Source organism: Durio zibethinus, chromosome 13, assembly GCF_047325235.1.
Source record: "Durio zibethinus cultivar Kanyao isolate XHJ-2024 chromosome 13, ASM4732523v1, whole genome shotgun sequence".
Taxonomy (NCBI): Eukaryota; Viridiplantae; Streptophyta; class Magnoliopsida; order Malvales; family Malvaceae; genus Durio; species Durio zibethinus.
This window is the reverse complement of record NC_143174.1, coordinates 2,692,148-2,712,564: the sequence shown is the minus strand read 5'-3', so window position 1 is coordinate 2,712,564 and position 20,417 is coordinate 2,692,148. Positions and strand designations below refer to the sequence as shown.

General features: G+C 32.1%; 1 protein-coding gene and 1 pseudogene across 2 annotated transcripts; both read right to left on the bottom strand.

The window, feature by feature from the left end:
* Positions 1 to 10,813: 10,813 nt before the first annotated feature.
* On the bottom strand, positions 10,814 to 12,160 carry LOC111304365 (uncharacterized). Its single transcript, XM_022900910.2, has one exon. It carries the CDS (start codon positions 11,799 to 11,801, stop codon positions 10,902 to 10,904), a length of 900 nt encoding a protein of 299 aa, XP_022756645.1. The 5' UTR covers positions 11,802 to 12,160; the 3' UTR covers positions 10,814 to 10,901.
* A 3,029-nt stretch (positions 12,161 to 15,189) lies between these two features.
* On the bottom strand, positions 15,190 to 18,493 carry LOC111304363 (2-carboxy-D-arabinitol-1-phosphatase-like; annotated as a pseudogene). Its single transcript, XR_016327014.1, has 9 exons — positions 18,063 to 18,493; positions 17,413 to 17,532; positions 17,276 to 17,338; positions 17,146 to 17,195; positions 16,843 to 16,968; positions 16,459 to 16,512; positions 16,250 to 16,381; positions 16,001 to 16,108; positions 15,190 to 15,681 (listed from the first exon to the last, which is right to left on the bottom strand). The product of XR_016327014.1 is annotated as a 2-carboxy-D-arabinitol-1-phosphatase-like (transcript).
* Between the last annotated feature and the right edge of the window lie 1,924 nt (positions 18,494 to 20,417).

Genomic DNA, 20,417 nt, shown 5'->3' with positions numbered 1-20,417 from the left:
ACACGTGAAGAAACATGGGATATATATATTATTTGCATGTAATTTTATGAGTGCAATCATACCAACACTAAAGAACTAGATCCTATCAGAACTTTGCAATTAAGCGCGTTTAGGCGAGAATAGTACTATGATGGGTGTCCTTTTAGAAAGTCCTCATGTTGTACCTCACATTTTTTCTTTTGCTTTTCATTTTTTGATGTAGTTGTTTATACAATTATTTTTCCATCCAAAGGTCAAAATATTTTTATTTTTCACTTTTCATTTGTCGTTATTACTATTTATTTATTTATTTATTTATTCGTTAATTATCATTCTGAATGATTAGGTACTAATGACTCGAAAAATTAATCAACTTTTTGAGGCATAAAGCAAATTTCGGGGATGAAGGCTCGCATGAGATATATAGAGCAACGTGTGAAAAATGAAGAGTTATGTATATTATTTACACATCAACTAACAAGTGCAATCATACCAGCATTAAAGCTTTAGATTCTATCAGAACTCTACAATTAAGCCTGCTTGAGTAAGAGTAGTACTAGAATGGATGACCTCTTAAGAAGTCCTCATGTTACACCCTACATTTTTATTTTTTACTTTTCATTTGTTGGTATAGTTGTTTATACAATTATTTTTCAGTCCAAAAGTCAAAATAATTTTATTTTTTGCTTTTCATTTATCATTATTACTATTTATTTATTTATTTATTATCATTCGAAATGATTAATTGGTAATGACTCGAAAAATCAATTAATTGTTTGAAGTGTAATGCAAATACTGAGGATAGGAGCTCGTGTGGGATATATAGAGCAACGCACGGAGAAGGATGTGTTAGGTATATTATTTGACCATCAAGTTGTAGGTGCAATCATACCAACTTTAAAGCACCAAATCCCATTAGAACTTCATAGTCAAGCATGCTTGGGCAAGAATAGTACTAGGATGGGTGACATACTGGAAAGTCCTCTTATTGCACCCCACATTTTTATTTTTTTTCTTTTCATTTATTGGTATAATTGTCTATATAATTATTTTTTCATCCAAGAGTCAAAACATTTTTATTTTTCACTTTTCATTTGTCATTATTACTATTTATTTATTTGTTTATTCATTGATTTTCATTCGACGTGACTAATTGGTAACGACTCGAGAAATTGATTAACTCTTTGAGGTGTAATGCAAATTCCAAATATGAGGGCCTACGTGAGATAAATGGAGCAAAGCGTGAAAAAAAAGGGTTATGTATATTATTTATGCGTGAAATTGCTAGTGCAATCATACTAGCACCAAAGCACCAAATCTCACAAGAACTCCGTAGTTATACGTGCTTGGAAGAGACTAGTACTATGATGGGTGACCTATTAGGAAGTCCTAGTGTTGCATCCTATATTTTTATTCTTTTTTCATTTGTTGGTATTGTTGTTATGCAATTATTTTTTCATCTAAGGGTCAAAACATTTTTATTTTTTGTTTTTCATTTGTCATTATTACTATTTATTTAATTGTTTACTCGTTAATTATCATTTGAAGTGATTAATTGGTAATAACCTAAGAAATCAATCAACTATTTGAATCATAATGCAAATTTCGGAGGAAAGGCTCATATGGGACATATAAAGCAACATGTAGAGAAAAAATAGCTATGTATATTATTTGCACGTCAAGTGATAGAAGTGATTATACCAGCACTAAACCATTGGATTCAATTAGAACTCCATACTCAAACATACTAAGATAGGTGACCTCTTAAGATGTCTTCGTGTTACAACCCACATTTTTATTTTTTGCTTTTCATTTGTTGGCATAGTTGTTTATGCAATTATTTTTCCATCCGTTGAAACATTTTTATTTTTTTATTTTCATTTGCCATTATTACTATTTATTTATTTGTTTATTCATTTATTATCATTCGGAGTGATTAATTGGTAATAACTCAAGAAATTAATAAATTATTTAAGGTGTAATGCAATTTTTGAGGATAGAGGCCTATACAGGATATATAAAGCAACGTGTGAAGAAATATAGGTTATGAATATTATTTGGAGTCGATTAATGGGTGCAATCATACCAACAATAAAGCACTAAATCCCATCAAAACTCTTAGGCAATAGTAGTACTAAGATGGGTGACTTCCTGGAAAGTCTTCGTGTTGCACCTTGCATTTTTATTTTTTACTTTTTATTTGTCGATATAATTGTTAATACAATTAAGCATTATTTCAATTTGTCGATATAGTTGTTTATACAATTATTTTTCATATGAGGGTTAAAACCTTTTTATTTTTTGCTTTTCATTTATCATTATTATTTATTTATTTGTTTATTCGTTAATTATCATTAGGAATGATTAATTAGTAATGAATCTAGAAATCAATTAACGCTTGAAGCATAACACAAATTCTGGGGAAGGAAGTCCATGTGGAATATGTTGAGCAACATGCAGAGAAAGAAGGGTTATATATATTATTTGCGCGTTAAGTAATAGGTGCGATTATACTAGCACTAAAGCATAAAATCTCATCAAAACTCCACAATTAAGCATTATTGGGTGACATTAGTACTAGAATGGGTGACCTTCTGAGAAATTCTCATGTTTCAACCCATTTTTTTATTTTTTTATTTTCATTTGTTGGTATAGTTGTTGTTATTACTATTTATTTATTTGTTTATTTTTTTATTATCGTTTAGAGTGATTAATTGCTAATGATTTGAGAAATTGATTAACTCTTTAATGTGTAATGCAAATTACGAATATGGGAGCCCAATGGGTATATTTTGAGCAACATGCGGAGAAAGAAGGGTTTTATATATTATTTACATGTCAGGTGATGTTTGTGATCATAGCATCACTAAAGTACCAAATCCTATCAAAACTCTACAGTTAAGCATGCTTGGACAATAGTTGCACTAGGATGGGTGACCTTTTAGAAAGTCCTTATGTTGCACCTTACATATTTATTTTTACTTTCCATTTATCGGTATAGTTGGTGTTATTACTATTAATTAATTTATTTTTTCATTAATTATTGTTTGGAGTAAATAATTGGCAATGACTCAAGAAATCGATCATCTTTTTTACAATTAATGCAAATTTCAAGTATGGGGGCCCGTATCAATGGTAGGTACAATTATACCAGCACTAAAGTATCAATCACATAAAACTTCACAGCTAAGAATGCTTGGCGAGTGTAATACTAGAATGGGTGACCTTTTAGGAATTCCTTATGTTACAACCCATATTTTTATTTTTTACTTTTCATTTGTCAATAAAGTTGTTATCACTCTTTATTTATTTGTTTATTTGTTAATTATTGTTCAAAGTAATTAATTAGTAATCACTCGAAAAATCGATTAACTCTTTGAGGCGTAATGCAAATTTCAAGGATAGGGGCCTGCATGTGACATGTTAAGCAACGTGCGGAGAAGGAAGGGTTATATAAATTATTTGTGTATCAAGTGGCAAGTGCGATTGTATCAGCATTAAACCACTGGGTCCCATTAGAATTTCATAGTTAAACATACATGGGCGAAAGTAATACTAGGATAAATAACCTATTAGGAAGTCCTCGTGTTGTACCTCATATTTTTATTTTTTACTTTTCATTTGTTAGTATAATTGTTGTTAGTACTATTTATTTATTTGTTTATTCATTGATTGTGGTTTGAAGTGACTAATTGGTAATTATTCAAGAAATCAATTAACTTTTTAAGGCATAATGCAAATTTTGAAAATGGGGCCCTGTATGAGATATGTTGAGCAATGTGCAGAGAAAAAAGCATTATATATATATATTGTTTGTGCATTAAGTTACTGGTGCGATCATAACAGCACTAAAACATGAGATCCCATCAAAACTCTGCAATTAAACATACTTGGGGTGAGAACAATATGATGATGGGCGGCTTCCTATGAGGTCCTTGTGTTACACCTTACATTTTTATTATTCACTTTTCATTTGTCGACAAAGTTGTTGTTATTACTATTTATTTATTTGTTTATTATTTGATTATCGTTCGGAGTGATTAATTAGTAATGACTTGAGAAATCACTTAATTTTTTAACATGTAACACAAATTCTTAGAATATGGGCTCACATGGGATGTGTTAAGCAATTTGCAAAGAATGAAGGGTTATATATTTTATTTGCTCTTCAAGTGATGGGTGTGATCATACTAGCACTAAAATATCATATCACAACAAAGCTCCTTAGTTAAGCGTGCTACTTGAATAGGTGACCTCTTAAGAAGCCTTTGTGTTACACCTCACTTTTTTATTTTTTACTTTTCATTTATTGGTATAATTGTTGTTATTACTATTTATTTATTTGTTTATTCATTTATTATCGTTCAGAGTGATTAACAAGTAATGAATAGAGAAAAAGAAATCAATTAATTCTTTGAGGTGTAATGTAAATTTCAAGGATGTGGGCCCGCGTAAGATATGTTGAGATTAGGTAGACATGAGTTGCATTTAGTGATCCCAACCAAATTGGATGCTAGTTGGTCAATTCTGAATTGACTACATTGACAAATTGTTGGTGGAACCTTGGGCGAGTCATTTTTTTGGTGAAGGGCGAGTCATTTCCTCAGCAAGTGACATGATTGTTTAGGCATGGCTCACATGGATGGCCCAATGACCTAATTGTGTTGACCATTAACCAATTGACTTGGATGTAACACAATTAAAAATTTTGAATATGATTTATGACTTTAAACCCCTGTAGATCTACACTACCTTGTTAATCTTTTGTTACATAAAAACAAGAAGTACAATTTTAAGTATAGAAATCATAGACAAACCATGAGAAAAACATTGAATTGTTAAAATCTAACATTGATGATTTTTCAATTAAAGTAATTCAAAAAGATAGAAAAAGAACATGGGTAGATAGATTTAAAGGTTTTGAAGCGAAATGCACAAAAGGGACATGAATTTTGGATACTAACTTTTAGTACCATTAAATCTTTCAATAGTTTGATAAAATTTAATTGAAAATTTAAATCTTCTAATAATTTAGTGTAATTACAATTTTTATTTTAGTTTGGTATAATTAAAACTTTTATTTTCAAAAATTTTCATTAAGTCTTTCAATAATTTGGTAAGACTTAATTCAAATATTTAAATTCTCTAATAATTCAATAGATTGAAGTAATTTTAAAATTTTATTATTTAAAAAATTAATTAAAGTAACTAAAGCAATTAACAATAAAATAAAAATGTACCAATAATTGGGTTAAACTCCAAATTGAAGTTCAAGGAAATTGATCTTTGAATAGGCCAAACTGAATCTCGATCCAAACTTGAAAAAATGTGGATGAATTGGGCTAAAGATTGGGCTTGAATTTTTTCCGATATGGCATGCGGGCTGGGACAAATTATTTCTGTTGGGCCAGACCCAAACCTGGTCACAGACACGGGTCTCAAAATGAGTCGGATGAACCCGATTCCTTAGTGCCCAAAACAACGCCACTTTAAACCACCGTATGTAACCCAACATCAACTCTCTCTTTTCATTTTTTCATATCCTGCTTCTTTCTCTTGCTACAAGTTCTCTACTCTCTCTAGAAAAGATTTTTCGACCACCACCGTCCTTCAAACAGCCCAGAAACCGACAAGGCTCCGCCGTTTTTGTCGACCCACCTCCATTGACACCGACATTTCACAGCAAACCTCCTTTCAGGCTCCTTGTCCCTTGTCTCATATCTGAGTTTGGTTTTTCACAAATTGTTCTCCAATGGCCTAGATCTGGAGCTGAAGTCGCAGCCTTTGCACACCCGTTTCAGCTTCTTTGTGTTTTTTTTGTTCCTGGATCCCGATCTGTGAAAGCTCACCTGTTGCCGTTGGCCACCATCGTTACCATTGCACTTGCCACAAACATTGTGGCTTTTCACCACTTTCTTCTCTTACACCAATTTAGGATCCCCAAAAAATAACCCCACAAATTCATAGTATCGAGCTCCAAATGATCGTTGCTAAAAACCCTTTTTTTCCTTACTTATGTCTTTATTTCTTTATCTGTGTTATTATTCTATTTCTTGCTCTGTGTGTGGGTGGTGTTTCTGGGTTTGTGGTGATAAATGTTAACAATTGGCTACTTAGGTTTAGTCTAGGACTCGACGATGGTAGGTTTGTAGTTTCAAGTTATGTGTGGCTGCCGCAGCTCAATTTTTTATGAATGATGGCAGTTTTTGAGTTGCGATAGGTGATTGTGATAATGCGTTTGGTGTATGGCGGTTCCGGCGCCGAACATTAGAAAATGGTATGCTTGTTCTGGCAGCTAAATTGGTGATAGGTGGCAGCAGAGAGGCTTAAAGGGTGGACTGTTTGGTAATGCTGTGGTAGGCTGTTGGCTTATGGGAATTGTGACAGTAGGGAACGAATATGAAGACTTGGTACAAAGGATTTGCTGGAGTTTGCTGGGAATTTACCGATCGGTGGGTTGATCTTTGCTCGATTTATCTCTGCTTGTTCATGTCTCCACTGGTGACTCGTGTATGTTTATATAGGGAGATCAACCCAATTGTGATAAGGGATTAGATTAAACTGGGATTTATCTTCAATAAATTTTAAAAATAATCCCAGTTTTATCTTCAAAAGAGTTGTGTCTAAATCCAAATTTTCAAAATTAAAGTTTATCTTCACTGTTTATTCGAACTCTTTTTTTTTTTTTTTTCTCTTTTTTTAACCTTTCCAAAACACTATATATTCGAAGTAATAAAAAAATAACAACTAAAACAAGAATAAAGATAACAGGAAAAAAAAAAAGGGAAAATCAAGCCCTTTGGTCCAAATCAAATTCAACTACTCACTTGAAACAAATTAACCGATCAGGCCCTTAATTTAAATTACACTCCCAAAACCCAATTAAAAACCCATAATATTCTTAATGGGCCAAAAATGAGTTACGAGTTAATGGGCCAAAAGTGAATTACAAAATTTGACAGTAACTCAAAAGATTGGTGTTAAGTCATGAATTTTAACTATCAACCGACACCCAACTCTTTGATTTACAAGAATGTAAAGTTTAATTTGGTTGGTTTATATAATCATTATTAAAAAAAATTATATTTAAAAATTTTAAAATTTAATTTCAATAGCTTTAATCTCTTTATCTATCTTCAAATTATGATATTTTTTATTTGAAAAAAATTCTTCAATTTATACCAATAGTTTATATAAATAACATTATGACAATTTTGTAAATGGGCTTTTGAAAGTTGAAGATTTTCTTCCATGAATTTGTGAGGCAATAATTTTTATAGTGTCTTTATTGCTATTGTTCATGTACCAATTCAAGGTTATTCATGAGCTTTACCAATATGCAAACAGGATCGAATAATACTAGCAAATCAATATATCATAGAATAATTCGAAAATTATTTCACGAAAAATTTATATATCTTTTTCTCCAAAATTATACCTTGGTTAAATTTATAAAGGAGGAGTCATATTCATAATTTGTGTGGTATTTTTATTTTTTATTTTTGTAAATAGCCAAAAGTTATCATCTTTTGCTCATTGTCAAACTAGTTTTGATATTGTCAACTCGGATGCCATTATGTAAGAGTTGGCGAACTTCCACTACCGAGAATGGACTTCTTGTGCTAAGTATTGGAGATGTATCAAGCCGATCATATGAAAGGAGTTTAAAATTTTAAACATTTTGGTGGGTAAATGATTTGCAAAAGCAAAACAAATTGAGGGACAAAAGTATAGAAGTTGAAAAGATTGCCCTAAGAACAATTTTTTTTTCAAGTCAGTCCAAATTTCATGTTCTTTTTATAAAGGGCAAAAATATTTAACTACAAAATCCAATGATGATGGTGATTTTATTATTTACCAATTTCTATGGCTATTGATGATTGGACTAGGGGGGATGTGTCCAAAGTGGTGTTATTGTTTGATGAAGATATATCTAATCTTTTGTAAGCTTTTATTATATTTAAAATGATAGAATATATGTATGTATTTTTATAAAAAAAATAATTTGAATTTTTTTTAATAAGTTGGTTTATTCTTCTTATCCAATGTTAATTTCAATATCAAAATAGATAACATTAAAATAATCAATAATTATATAATTTATTAATAAAATATTAAATTTTTAATTTTAATAATCAAGTCGTAAATTTGACAACCCGTATAAAAAAAAATTATGGCAGGTAATAAATGTAACTTGGACATGTCTTTACTCCATGATCTTTAGGTAAGGTAGTTTCAGACAAAAAAAAAAGAAATAATTGCTAGCACAAAAGGCAATCATGATAATAGTTTCCATGGGGCAATCTAATACCTTACCTTCTTCGTAAAGCAAAAGTGTATTTTCGTGTGGTTTTGTCCAACTGAGAGTGTTGACTCTCTCATGGGTTGTTCAAAAGAAAAGAAACCCACAAGGAAAATGCAAGAGGAGTTATGATACGTGGTCCTGCAACAGAAAATTTGCAAAACTGGTGAAGGATAGGTGGAATAATCAGCCAAGCCATTGGAAAAAAGGAATTTGTGGTGGAAAACCAAAGCTTTTTTTTTTTTTTGTTCTTCTAAATTCTAACACCAAAATGCATGCCAAAATGACCAAAACCCAAACCCATCATCATCTCCAATACAACAAGTCTGCTCCATCCATGCAAGGTAGCAGAAGTTCGAGGTCATTGCCTTCTAGAAACTCCTCCATGATTACAGAGGAATTTTTTGATGTCAAAAGATGGTAGAATACTGAAAGAACAATATTTGGTTATCCCAATTGGGTGACATTATTTCATTGACTTTCAATCTAATGAATTATTCTCAACAACCACAACTAATCCCAAATTTAGCGACTGTTTGGGATTCAAAAATAAAATTTTAAGTTTCTTTCATCATTCATATTTCATAACAATGACAAAAGAATGTGACCCTCAAGAATCCAGCAAAACCCCAATATATTCTTTTCACCCTTTGCCATTTTGTGGTTGGCTGTTTAAAAACACCTCCCCCGACATTCTCGTTTATGTACCATAAAGCAAGCTTGTCTTTCTTTTGGAACATTGATCATGGTGCTGGCCACCGAAATTTAAGTGTCTGCTTTTGATATCTTTTTTTTTTTTTTTAATATTCGAAGTTGAGGGATTTAAATTTTAATCATTAAAATTAAAATTTTAATATTTTACTGTTGGCTTCCACCCTAATCTTTAGAGAGTTAAGGATATAATGCATGTCCACATGATGGATAAGTGACCACGTTTTGGTTTATCTGTCTAATTCTGAGTTAATACAGATCACTAATGTAGCATTCAAAACTCGGAAACTTTTTCCGCTCTGTGAAATAATGCCAAAGGATTTATCAGTATTTCTTAGTTGTCTTCATTTAAATTTCGCAGGTACAAGGGGGTGGAGCCAAAGAATTAATTTTACTCTTTAGCAAGGATACCCTTTACTTCCATGGCTTCTGATAGTCCAATGAAGAGCCTGAATAAGGGTACCTGATGCCTAAAATTTTAGTGCCATCTCTCGGGAAAGTTTTGTGGACCAAATATTAATCCCAAAGGACCAAGGGGACCATGGTCATCGCTAAAGAAGGGTATGAGGGTCCTAGGACAAAATGGGTTACTATCCTTTGGTGACAGAAGGTATCAAGCATGCCAAGTCCAAGCTTGCTAAAAAGCTTGTTGGAACTTGATTTAATGCTGATGGAACAAAGCATGCGTGTTCAAAATTGTAACGAGCTATCCATGCGCAATAGTTTTCATAGCCATCCACAATTGTAAGCTAATCAAACTTGGTTTATAAAGCAAAGGATTAATGTAATATATGACCCATGTTCTTTAAAAAATTTTCGAAATGGTACATCGACTTCTAAACTATATAATGTGAAATATGTAATATCCTTTCGTATATCAATCCACTACTGAGACTAACATCATTAAGGGCTGAAAAAAATTTTGAGTTTAAAAAAATGCATTTAAAAATATTGTAAGAAAAACATGATTAAAAATTTTAAATGTTTAATATTATTATGAAAAAATTCTTGAATAATTAAAATATCTAAAAATATATAAAATATTAAAAATATAGAATAATATAATAATTTTATCTTTCAAAGGCACCTTTTTTCCCCTCAAAAGCGCATCTTGAATAACTCTTTAGTTTGAGTTATAAAATTATATTTTTCAACTAAAAAATCTTTTTTTTTTTTTGTTTTTAATATTGAGATCAGATCAAAAACGTTTTTTGATAACAAAAATTACTTTAAAAAACAACGCCAACTTTGGCCTTAGAAAAGATGACGACATGACTTTTAACCAATCATATAATGACATGTTGCATAATAATTGTCACATCATCCCTGAAAATTTTTTCAATTTGCTTATGTGGTGCACACGTTAATGTCATATATCATAATTTTAAAAATATGAAAGAAAAAAATAAACTCAAAACCTTCATTTTTTTAAATAAATATATATAACTCTCTATTTTTCAAAACTAAAAATGAATTTTTTTTTAAGTACAAGGATCAAATATAACTTTATCCCAAAGGAAATTTAAATAAATAAATAAAAAGTAACATCGTGGATAACAATTACTCTGCAGCAAGAAGATGAAGAAATTTTGTTAATTTTTGGCCTTGAAAAACAACCAAGCTGAAATGATACATTATCTTCCGAATAAAGATAAAGATGCTTAATATATATATATATATATATATATTCTTACTGGCATTATTACTGGATTGAATACACATCAATGTCCTACATTCACATTCTTACTGGCATTATTAAGATTAAATTTTGATTACCATCCTGAATCTAGTCTAGAGGAAGTAGATGAACAGTTCTGCAACTCAGAACTAAAATATTATGCTTTCTCATATGATGGAAGAACTCAGTAGAAAGGGGAAAAAAGAAGAGACATGAAGGAAGTCAGTTTCTCTATGTGCTCTTACAGGCATAAATCAATAACGAGAATTCAATTCTGTCTTGATCTTTCTGCTCCAACTTCTCCTCCAACCAAAGCTGGCTATCCAATCCACTTCTTGTCCTGAACATGAACACAGCAGAACCAGGGGCAGGATTGAAGAACCAGTCATGCACATCCCACATCAGATCAACTGGCAATCCATCAACAAATATTGTCTGGTTTCCTCTAAAATTCCACTGCAGTCTCTTTACGCTAATCACTGTCTTCTGATCGATACACACTGATAAAACTGGATGCTTTTGGCTTTCATGTTCTCCACTACATCTGATCAAAATATCATGTACAATGCCTGTATCACAGAATTGAGCCTTGGTGGAATAAAGTGTATTGCCTGAACAATGTTCTTGCCGAGCTATGACTGAGACTTTAGCAACTGTGGCGGTAGTCTTCAACTTCTTGGTGACAGCTTCTTCAGCCATATTACCTAGAATAAGGCCTATCTCTGAATCAACCATGACCAGGACATAGAATCCATCAACCGGTTCAGGTCCTGCATCATACTTAGCAGTAGAAAGATCCCAAAATACTTCGATCTTCGAATGACCAGTTTCAATCACTTTGCTGCCCTTCTTCTTCTTGAAAAACCTCAAATTCGTGTTGAGCTTGAAACATGTTGAAGGGTCATCACCAAATTTTATGCTTAGCCCTTGACCAGTTTGATTCTTGCACCAAGTGACTTTTATCAATAGCTGCTTCCCAGTTGAAAGAAAGACTTTGTAAATAACTGTGACTGCATTCTGGACTGAAGGAACTAGGCTTGGAGAGATACAAGCGTTGCTTGAATAGCTAGAACATGAATGAGAAACATTTACTGCGTTTTCACTGAAACAAGAAACAATTATATCGCTCATTCTAGTAGCTAGAGAACAATAATAAAGATATGATATATTGAAAACTGCAAAATTTGGTTTCTTGTTAGGAGTTCGTGACAGAAATGGAGAAAGACAGATTTAAAGAAGAAATTTATGTTATAGAAATAACAGGAAGACAGGCAGCAGCAAGGGAATTCAGGTTTTCTGACAGGTCCATATTTGTATTAAATATGAATCTCTCTATCTACCTCTCACGTTATATAATCTGCAATAAGAAAGGAAAAGTAACAGAAGGGAGATGCAAGAAATTATAATAAAAACTCAAACAAAAAGAAAGGGGAAAAAAAGCAGAAATAGAAGTTGGGTTGTTGGACCTGGTCTGAATACGAGCAATTGTCGTGACATGATCATGGATGCTTTTAATTCCCTACCGTTGGATTTCGTGATTATGAGTATTAGTCAATGTTACACTATATTAAGGTGTAAATACTATATTATAAATTCTGAATTTTAATTCAGTTGATTAGAATTTAAATTCTAATAAAAAAACTTTTTGACGGAGATTTTTTTTTTCCTCCAAAACTCTTTCGTTTATTCATCACTCTTTTCAAGTATAGAAATTTATTGAAGGATGACCCTGGTAAGTTTTAGAAAAGTTTTGGGGGAAGTGAAAACAGGAGGATCTGGAAAGATGGAATGTGGGTATTATGGGAGAGGATGAATTTTGAAGGCAGTGGGATGATTATGAATTATTTCTTGTCCCCTTTTCTTTGTTTATTTTTTTATTTTGAAATATTTTAAAATTGTGCCTTATTTTTTAAAATATTTAAAACTTTTATTTTTTATATTTTTATTTTTATATTAAAAATTATAAAATTTTAATTTTATAAAAAAAATTAAATTTAAATATTAAATATATTAAAATTTAAAAAAAAATTAAAATTTCATAAAAATCAATGACAAAGAAGAAGGTTAGACCCACAAAATAAATTTAGCCACTACGGTCTAGACCGACCAGCTGCAGCTGCTTCCAACACACCTATGATTAAAATCAAGGCATATGATGTGATAGCAAGAAAAACTTTACCATTTTTTATTTTCTATGTATATTTTTCCTCTTATTATTGAATATACTGACAATGGTTACTTCTAATCGTTTAGTGAACTTTCCAGTGCATTTTTTTATTGTCATCTTACTATTAAGGAAGATCGATGATCAGGCTTCCCGGTATCGCACAATTCATCTTCTAAACTTGGAACTCCTCACTTACACAGACAATTAGCCTGACATCCCTGCTATTGTCCCTATCAACGTAATCTCATCATAATTTAATTTATCTGAAATATTTCTTTTGTCTTATTTTCTTTATTTATTTTTTTAAGATATTTCAAAATTATATTTTATTTTTTAATATTAAAATTATATAACTTTAATTTTATAAAAAATTAAATTTTAAATTTTAATATGTTAAAATCAATTTTTTTTTTGAAATTTCATAAAAATTAATGTACGACAAATAATATAAAACGAAATGAGTATTAGATACAATTCACTTCAACTTATGTGAACCTCCTTTGAATTTTATATAAATTTTTAATCAATTGTTATTTACTTACATCATATTATTGTCTTATATCTCACATATATATATATATGATAAAAAGTGATCCAAATAAACTATTCTAAACCCTTTATCCTTAAATCCTTTGAATACATTCTGCAATTCATCTTCTTCCTTCTTAATCCTAAGCTCATACATTTGGCTGATTTAAATATCAAAACACGTCTCGAAAATTAAACTTCGACCTCACTTGGCAGTGTTTTCTTTACTATAAATCCAAACCGCTTCCAACTCAGTTTTCAATTCATCTTTCAACTCACCTCTACCTAAAATACCCTCAACAAAATATAGGAATCAACTAACAATAAAATAGTGTCACTATTTTAATTAGAGCTGGAGCCGGTCTACTTGTTATATCCTTTAATATAAAAATAAAATAAAATAAAAATATCACGTGTTTACAGTTAAGAAGACGATGGCCAGCAGCCTCATGAAATTTTTAAGGGTTTTGGTCAAGAGTCAAGAGTCCTTCTCTCTTAACAGTCATTTATGAGCTCGATTCAAAGAATTTAGATATAAAATGCACTTTTTTAATGCGATGAAAGTGTTCAAAGTTTCAAACAAATTGTGACTCTTGTAATTTTTCATTAAAAATTAAAATAAATAAATAAATACCTTCAATGAATTGAATGCTTTAAAAAGTTCAAAGAACTGAAAAAAGAAAAGGAGTCGCATGTGGGTTTTATGTCATCATCAGGTTTATGATCAATGTAATTAAGAAAAGTTTTGAAAGAGAATGGATAAGGGGAATCGGCATGGAAGAATCTGTCATGAAAATATAAAACAATTAAACAGTGAATTGGTAATGGACCCCAATCCCCAAAAGACTACTGGCCCCAGGGCATGTCCTCCCATTTGGTCAAGCAAACCAAAGTTGAGTCTGTTTATGGTAGGTTATGCTGCACTACAGAGACACTGAATCCAATCAAAATAAGTAGGTTAAAGGTCTAACTTTTGGCCTTGAATTTGAATTTGACTGTTGGAAAAATATATCAAACTGAGTCAATATTTCAAAAATTCGGCTGAAGACATTGCATTCAATAAAGTTAATCGCACTAATTAGAGAGCTGCACAAATTGAGACGGATTCATTGCAATTAGACCATTTTCAGCAGGCTTTCCCTCTAGATTTTGTGTAAAAAAAATTTAACATTTCCCTCTAAACGTGTTTCTAACATGTAGTGGCCGGGAAAGATTGGAAATGAAGTCAGAAAAGGGCAAGTAATTAATAATTTTAAGCGTCTGTTTGGCAGTTGTGATATCAATTCCAAACAAATTTTTGAAACAAAGGGGTCGTTGCTGCGTTAGAAGACAAAGTTTTGGTCTGACTTGAACTTCAATTTGCTTGAATGACCACGGGAAGAAAGCCACCACCAATATTAAAAATTCAGGGTCAGCCATTGAAAGTCCTTCCCCTAGCCTCGTCCAACAGGCCATGATGCCAACATATTTATAAAATAAAAATAAAAAAAAAATCTATTACCTCAGCAAATTCCATATCCTCCATTGACCAAAAAAAAAAAAAGAATGCTATAAAAAAAATTCATAAATCCTCTCCTCTTCAACATCTTCAAAACCCATTGACCAGCAAATCATTCATTTTTTTTCCTGGTAAAACTATTAATCAAATGTAACAGGCATGTTAAACTTTCAGTTTTCCAAGCTTATCTCAATTTAAAATGACAATTATAATAATACAATTTCGACCCTAAAAGGCCTTTGACAATGTCAGCTATTAACATAGAAGAGTACTGCAGCTGATGATATAGAGGCCCTGGATGGTACACGAGGCTAATGAAACAAGTATGAGACAAACAAGCTTCAATGCTATTAAATAACTATTAGTTTAATAATGTCTTGAAGATTCAATGTACAGGCAAATCAGCATTGCAAGTATCTTTCCGAGAAATGTGGGATCTATACATATTCACAAATGATTCATCACCCAAGGTTGATCTAATTGATATAGACCATCTCCCTAGATGGGCAGTGCAGTTTTTGCACTGGATAATGACTATCGGTAGGTGCATCAGGGAAATATACAACGCTGATTCTCCCTGCATCATGATGGAATGATCACAGCCATTCTTTTGTCAGGTTTAGGCAGTGTCCCATCAATGCTACGTGCGCTGCGGGATGAGCAACAGCAGCAATCATCTTTTCTTTCTCAGATTCTTCAGATAGTTCAGTCAACAATAAACGCCAGGCTCGCCCAGATTGCTCCCATAGTGTTGACATTACTCCATCATCCAATCCATTTAACCAACCGGGGCATAGAGACGAAACATCAATCGTATCCTGCAGAACAGACAAAGTGAATGATTAGAACCATTCTGTCAGAACATTAAAAGTAGAACTTCCTTATCACTCTTTTATAGCCCCAAAAAGGCTTTTGAGACATGAATCTATGACGCAGCATACAATGTTCATGTCTTCATGCTAAGCTCTTAGCTACAAACAAATGAAGCAAAAAGATCATTTTGCCAATATCATCTATTACATGACTTTATTGAACAGTTAATAATAACTAAGATTCCAAATTCTTTCCTCCCTATCTTTGTGAAGGAAACAGTAAAGACGTAGAGGTATCCTGTAATGTCAAGCTCAGATATCCTGCCTTTGTTGATTGCTGAAGGATTTCTGCAACATCAAGGTCCTGTATTTTCTTCATCTCTACATACTGGGGAACGCAATCAGCACCCAACCAATCAGCGGCCTCTTGCACCTACAATATAGAGAGTTTTTGAAATTTGTGGACAAAATGGACTCTTAAATGAAACTCAAAAACTTAGTAGCACTGTCTCATTTACATAGTTAAACGTTAAGAGTCAGCGAGAGGGGGCAAAGGCAGAGTATGACTTCTTACATATTGACCGAAAGACAATGAAGATATGGTTACTCTGGAGATAAATGTGGCTGTCTCAGCACAGGCATTCTTTGGGCTGCTAACTATGGCACTCACTTTCAGATCAAGAAGAAGCTCTGCAGCTTTTTGGGCCTGTTAAAAACCATTGAATAGATTTAGATAATTTGACTCTCAGCTATTAGTCCACATACCTGCTATCAATCTTATACCTGTATAACCCCAAGCATGTTCATTGGTTGATGACCTAAATTGGAAAAACTAGCCTGCAACAGAGGTAACAATTAATAATCCCAACATTTAAAAGAGATTTTAACCCAACATGCTGATAGAGTAATACAACAAAATGTAAATAAGTAGAAAAGTTTACCCATCATTCAGATTGCATTCCCTCTCAAATAGGAAATATTTCAAGTTTTTAACACTAAATCAACAAGGCTTCTAGGCATGCTCAAAATTATGCTAGTTCTAAGGACCATTCTCTGCTAGATGATATGAGCCTCAGGCTGCAAAAGAATGTATTGGAATATGAGATCACCATTTCATGCAAGTAATGGTTATGCATATCACACAGTACAAAATACGTGGTAATCTACCAAGCCATTACTCCATTCATCTCTTTCTTGTGTGGATCCCTGACTAATGAGTATGATCTGCTTACTGGTCTTTCTTCCTTTGGAGCTCCCAGCAGCAACAGGTGAATTTGGCATCTGCAACAATATCTAAAAGACACCATGACCAATTATATGACCTATATAGCAGGTATCCTCATCAAAGCAAAGAAATGTTTTAATTGAAAGAGACGTGCTGCAGTTGCATAAAGGGCATTACTTCTCATAAATTCAGAAGTTTAGCTCATTACTAACAACAGATCATGATGTATAGTCAAGTGCAGTAACCTGATTTAGAGTAGCATCCATTTGTTTGCGTATTTACAGTATGCATCAACCTACAAATTATTAGTATGTGAGGAAAGAGGGTGAAATTATATAACAAAAAATTCAAAACATCAACCAGCTGTTAAGTTACCAGAATCATTCTGGATTGGAGTAAGAAACCTTGGTTCTGCTATTTCCTATTTATGGGTTGAATCTGCCACATGTCAATGCCAGTAAGAAACAAAGTTTAAGAAGTCTAATAATTTTTGCAATAATTTTATATCATACCTGATTCAAACGATTGAGGCAGATACATGGAGACCTTCCCTCAGGGCGTTGGGTAAAAATCAAGCACACTTACACCACAATTGCTCTGAAGTAAAATCCTGAAGTATTCTGTTCCCAGTCCTGATCATCAGGAAAGGTAAAAGGATAAGAAAAGTAAATTAACATCAAGAGCCTGATTAACAGCATGTAACATGTGAAAAAAGTAAAATCTGTGAACTAACATGTAACTAATTAACGATAACACAGAAAGGGACCAGTTCCTATAGCTGTTGCAACTAGAGCCTGATTAACAGCATTGTGAGCAACCACAAGAACAGACTAGGTTTCATGAGCAAGGATTTTAGTCCAGCAGTTCCTGGCACACCCCCACAACTCTCTAACAGGATAATGGCCATCAATGTTGAAATTTGCAGCATCAACCTGCCATTGGCGATAAGCTGGACCAAACTTTGCTTTTCCCTCATGCTTTAAGAGGCCCTAAAATCCGCCAATAAACTGAGATAAAAAATAAAATAAAATTCACAAGACATTACCATCCATCCATCCGTTTCTTCCAAAATTAAAAGGTAAATAAAAATGAAAAGTATATATTTAAAAATAGAAACCAAACAGAATGAAAATTGAACTGAAATTTAGAAGGCAAAGAAGACCTGGAGAAGCAAACATCGAAGGAGTCATCGATGAGCATTTGGCGGGAAGTCTCAGCCTGAGCTTCGCCTTTCTTAGTCAAAACAGAGAACTTAGAGCTCCCTTGGATCATCCCTTCCTCGTTCCACGTGCTCTGTCCGTGCCTCACCAGCACCACCCTCTTCGCCGCCTTTATCGGAGGGAACGGAACAGGCGCGTAAAGCTCCGAGCTCAGCAATCCCTCTTCCACCGTCGGTGGGGATGACTTGTCAATCACTGGGAGACTGGCTGATGATCGAACGGCGAACGGAGTTCGACGTTGAGATGGAGGACTCGGCCGTAGAGAAGCAGAGGAGCTTGTATGATGGAAATCATTTTGGATTTTTCTTTTAATTTTTTTGAGGGTTTTGGTTGCGAGATTTTCGCGGCAAATATTGAAACGGATTTTCGGATTTTGTCTGGTTAAGCTCATGAGGGCATGACGTGTGGCAACAACCACCGCATAGAGATATTCAAAAGCCCAACCTACTAGCTCAAGCCCCGCTCAGTGACCCACATTATTTAACATAATAGTCCGTATGGATATAAATGATACATTAGTACTCGTAAACTATTCGGATTCGATTGAAAAAAACTCGAATTCGATTCGATTATTATCGAGTCGAACTCGAGTTCGAGTAGCTCGACTTATCGATCGAGTCGAATTCGAGTATTCTTATATCCGATTCGAGTAGCTAGTGAGTTTAATCGAACTTTTATATTTAAATATATTTTTATTATTTTAATTAATAAAATATTTCGAGTCCGAGTTCGAGTTCTAGCATGAATAATCGAACTCTTGTCGAGTATACGAATCGAACTTATTTTTACATATTAATCGAGCTTAATCGAGTGAGCTCGAGTAGCTCGAATTCGATCACAAATCGAACTCGAGTTTAAAAAATAAAATTTGATCGTGTTTAAACCGAGTATCGAGCTCCGAATTGTGAGTTGAACTCGAATTCAAACTTTTCATAATTCAATTCGATTTAACTCGATTACACTCTTAATAATCAGGCGTACGCAAGTTGGATTTTAAAAAACTGAAATTAATCCATTAAAGCCCAGTACTTTTAAATTATAACTATATTTTTATTAAAAAATCAGTAATATCATATCCTTTTAAAAAAGGAAAAAAAATTTTCTCAAAAAAATAAAAAAAGGAAAGATTGAAGAAATCTATTAAATATACAAATTTCAAAAGTTGGTATTAAACAACAATATATGTATTCATATTATGTAAAATATTAATAATTTATATATTTATATTATATTTTATATAAAAATTATATGTCACAATTTATGTTATTATTAAAATTATAAAGTATAATTTTTACTTTTATTAAAGTTTTAACTCATTTCATTTTCATACATTTTTTATATCATTTTCATATAATGTTATAAATTCTCAATTTTACATATTACTTTTTATTTATCCCACAATACAAATTGGGGCTTACAGCCAAAATCTACGCTTCCAAAGCGAGTCTTTTACACACCGTGAGCAAATGAATTTATTTATTTTCTTTATCACAAACATTAAAATTATAATAACTTTTAATTAGAGATATCAAAATAATGTCTACAATGCATTTTGATTTGTCTTAGTTTTGATATAATTAGAAATTTTTTTTTTAATTGGAGGTCAAATTAAAAATAGATCGGGTTTTTTTTTTTTAAATCAAATTCAGATTAAAATTGTGTTTAGTTCTATCACCTCAATGTGATTTAAGGCGTTACTTAATAAAAATATTATATTTATCTAAAAAAATATAATTTATATTAAGAAATAATATTTTATTAAAGTAAAATTATTAAATTAATTGTGATTTATAAATATAATAATCAAATTAAATAAAAATAATATTTTAATATCAGATTAAAATTAAATATAAATATTAAAAAATTAAATTAAAAAAATCCACCCAATCCAATTCTTTACCATCCTAATTTGAATAAACGTAAAATCTTATAATACAACTAATATTAGCATGTACCAAAGAATTTAAATAATTTAACAAACATAATCTTATACAACAGAACAGTCAGCAAAATACACAAAGTCACAAACAGCATTAAAAAAAAATCTCACTTTTTTTTTTTACATCATCCCTACTACCTCGGAAAAAAACTAAACCAAAACCAACAAGTAAAAAAAAAAGGCGATCTAAGTTCTTCTTCACCACAGTCTCAATTTTCTCGCCATCTTTCTCTTTTCTTGTCACTTCTCTCGAACTCGCTCTCACACTTCCCCTCTTTTCTCTTCCCTTTTCTTCCTAAACCAAACCTCATTTCTTTGTAAATCTTTTTCAATAAAATCCAAGAAAACGATGGCCTCT

What these genes read in the sequence shown, in the direction of transcription:
- LOC111304365 (XM_022900910.2), bottom strand. Translation starts at nt 11,801, where the DNA reads ATGAGCGATATAATTGTTTCTTGTTTCAGTGAAAACGCAGTAAATGTT.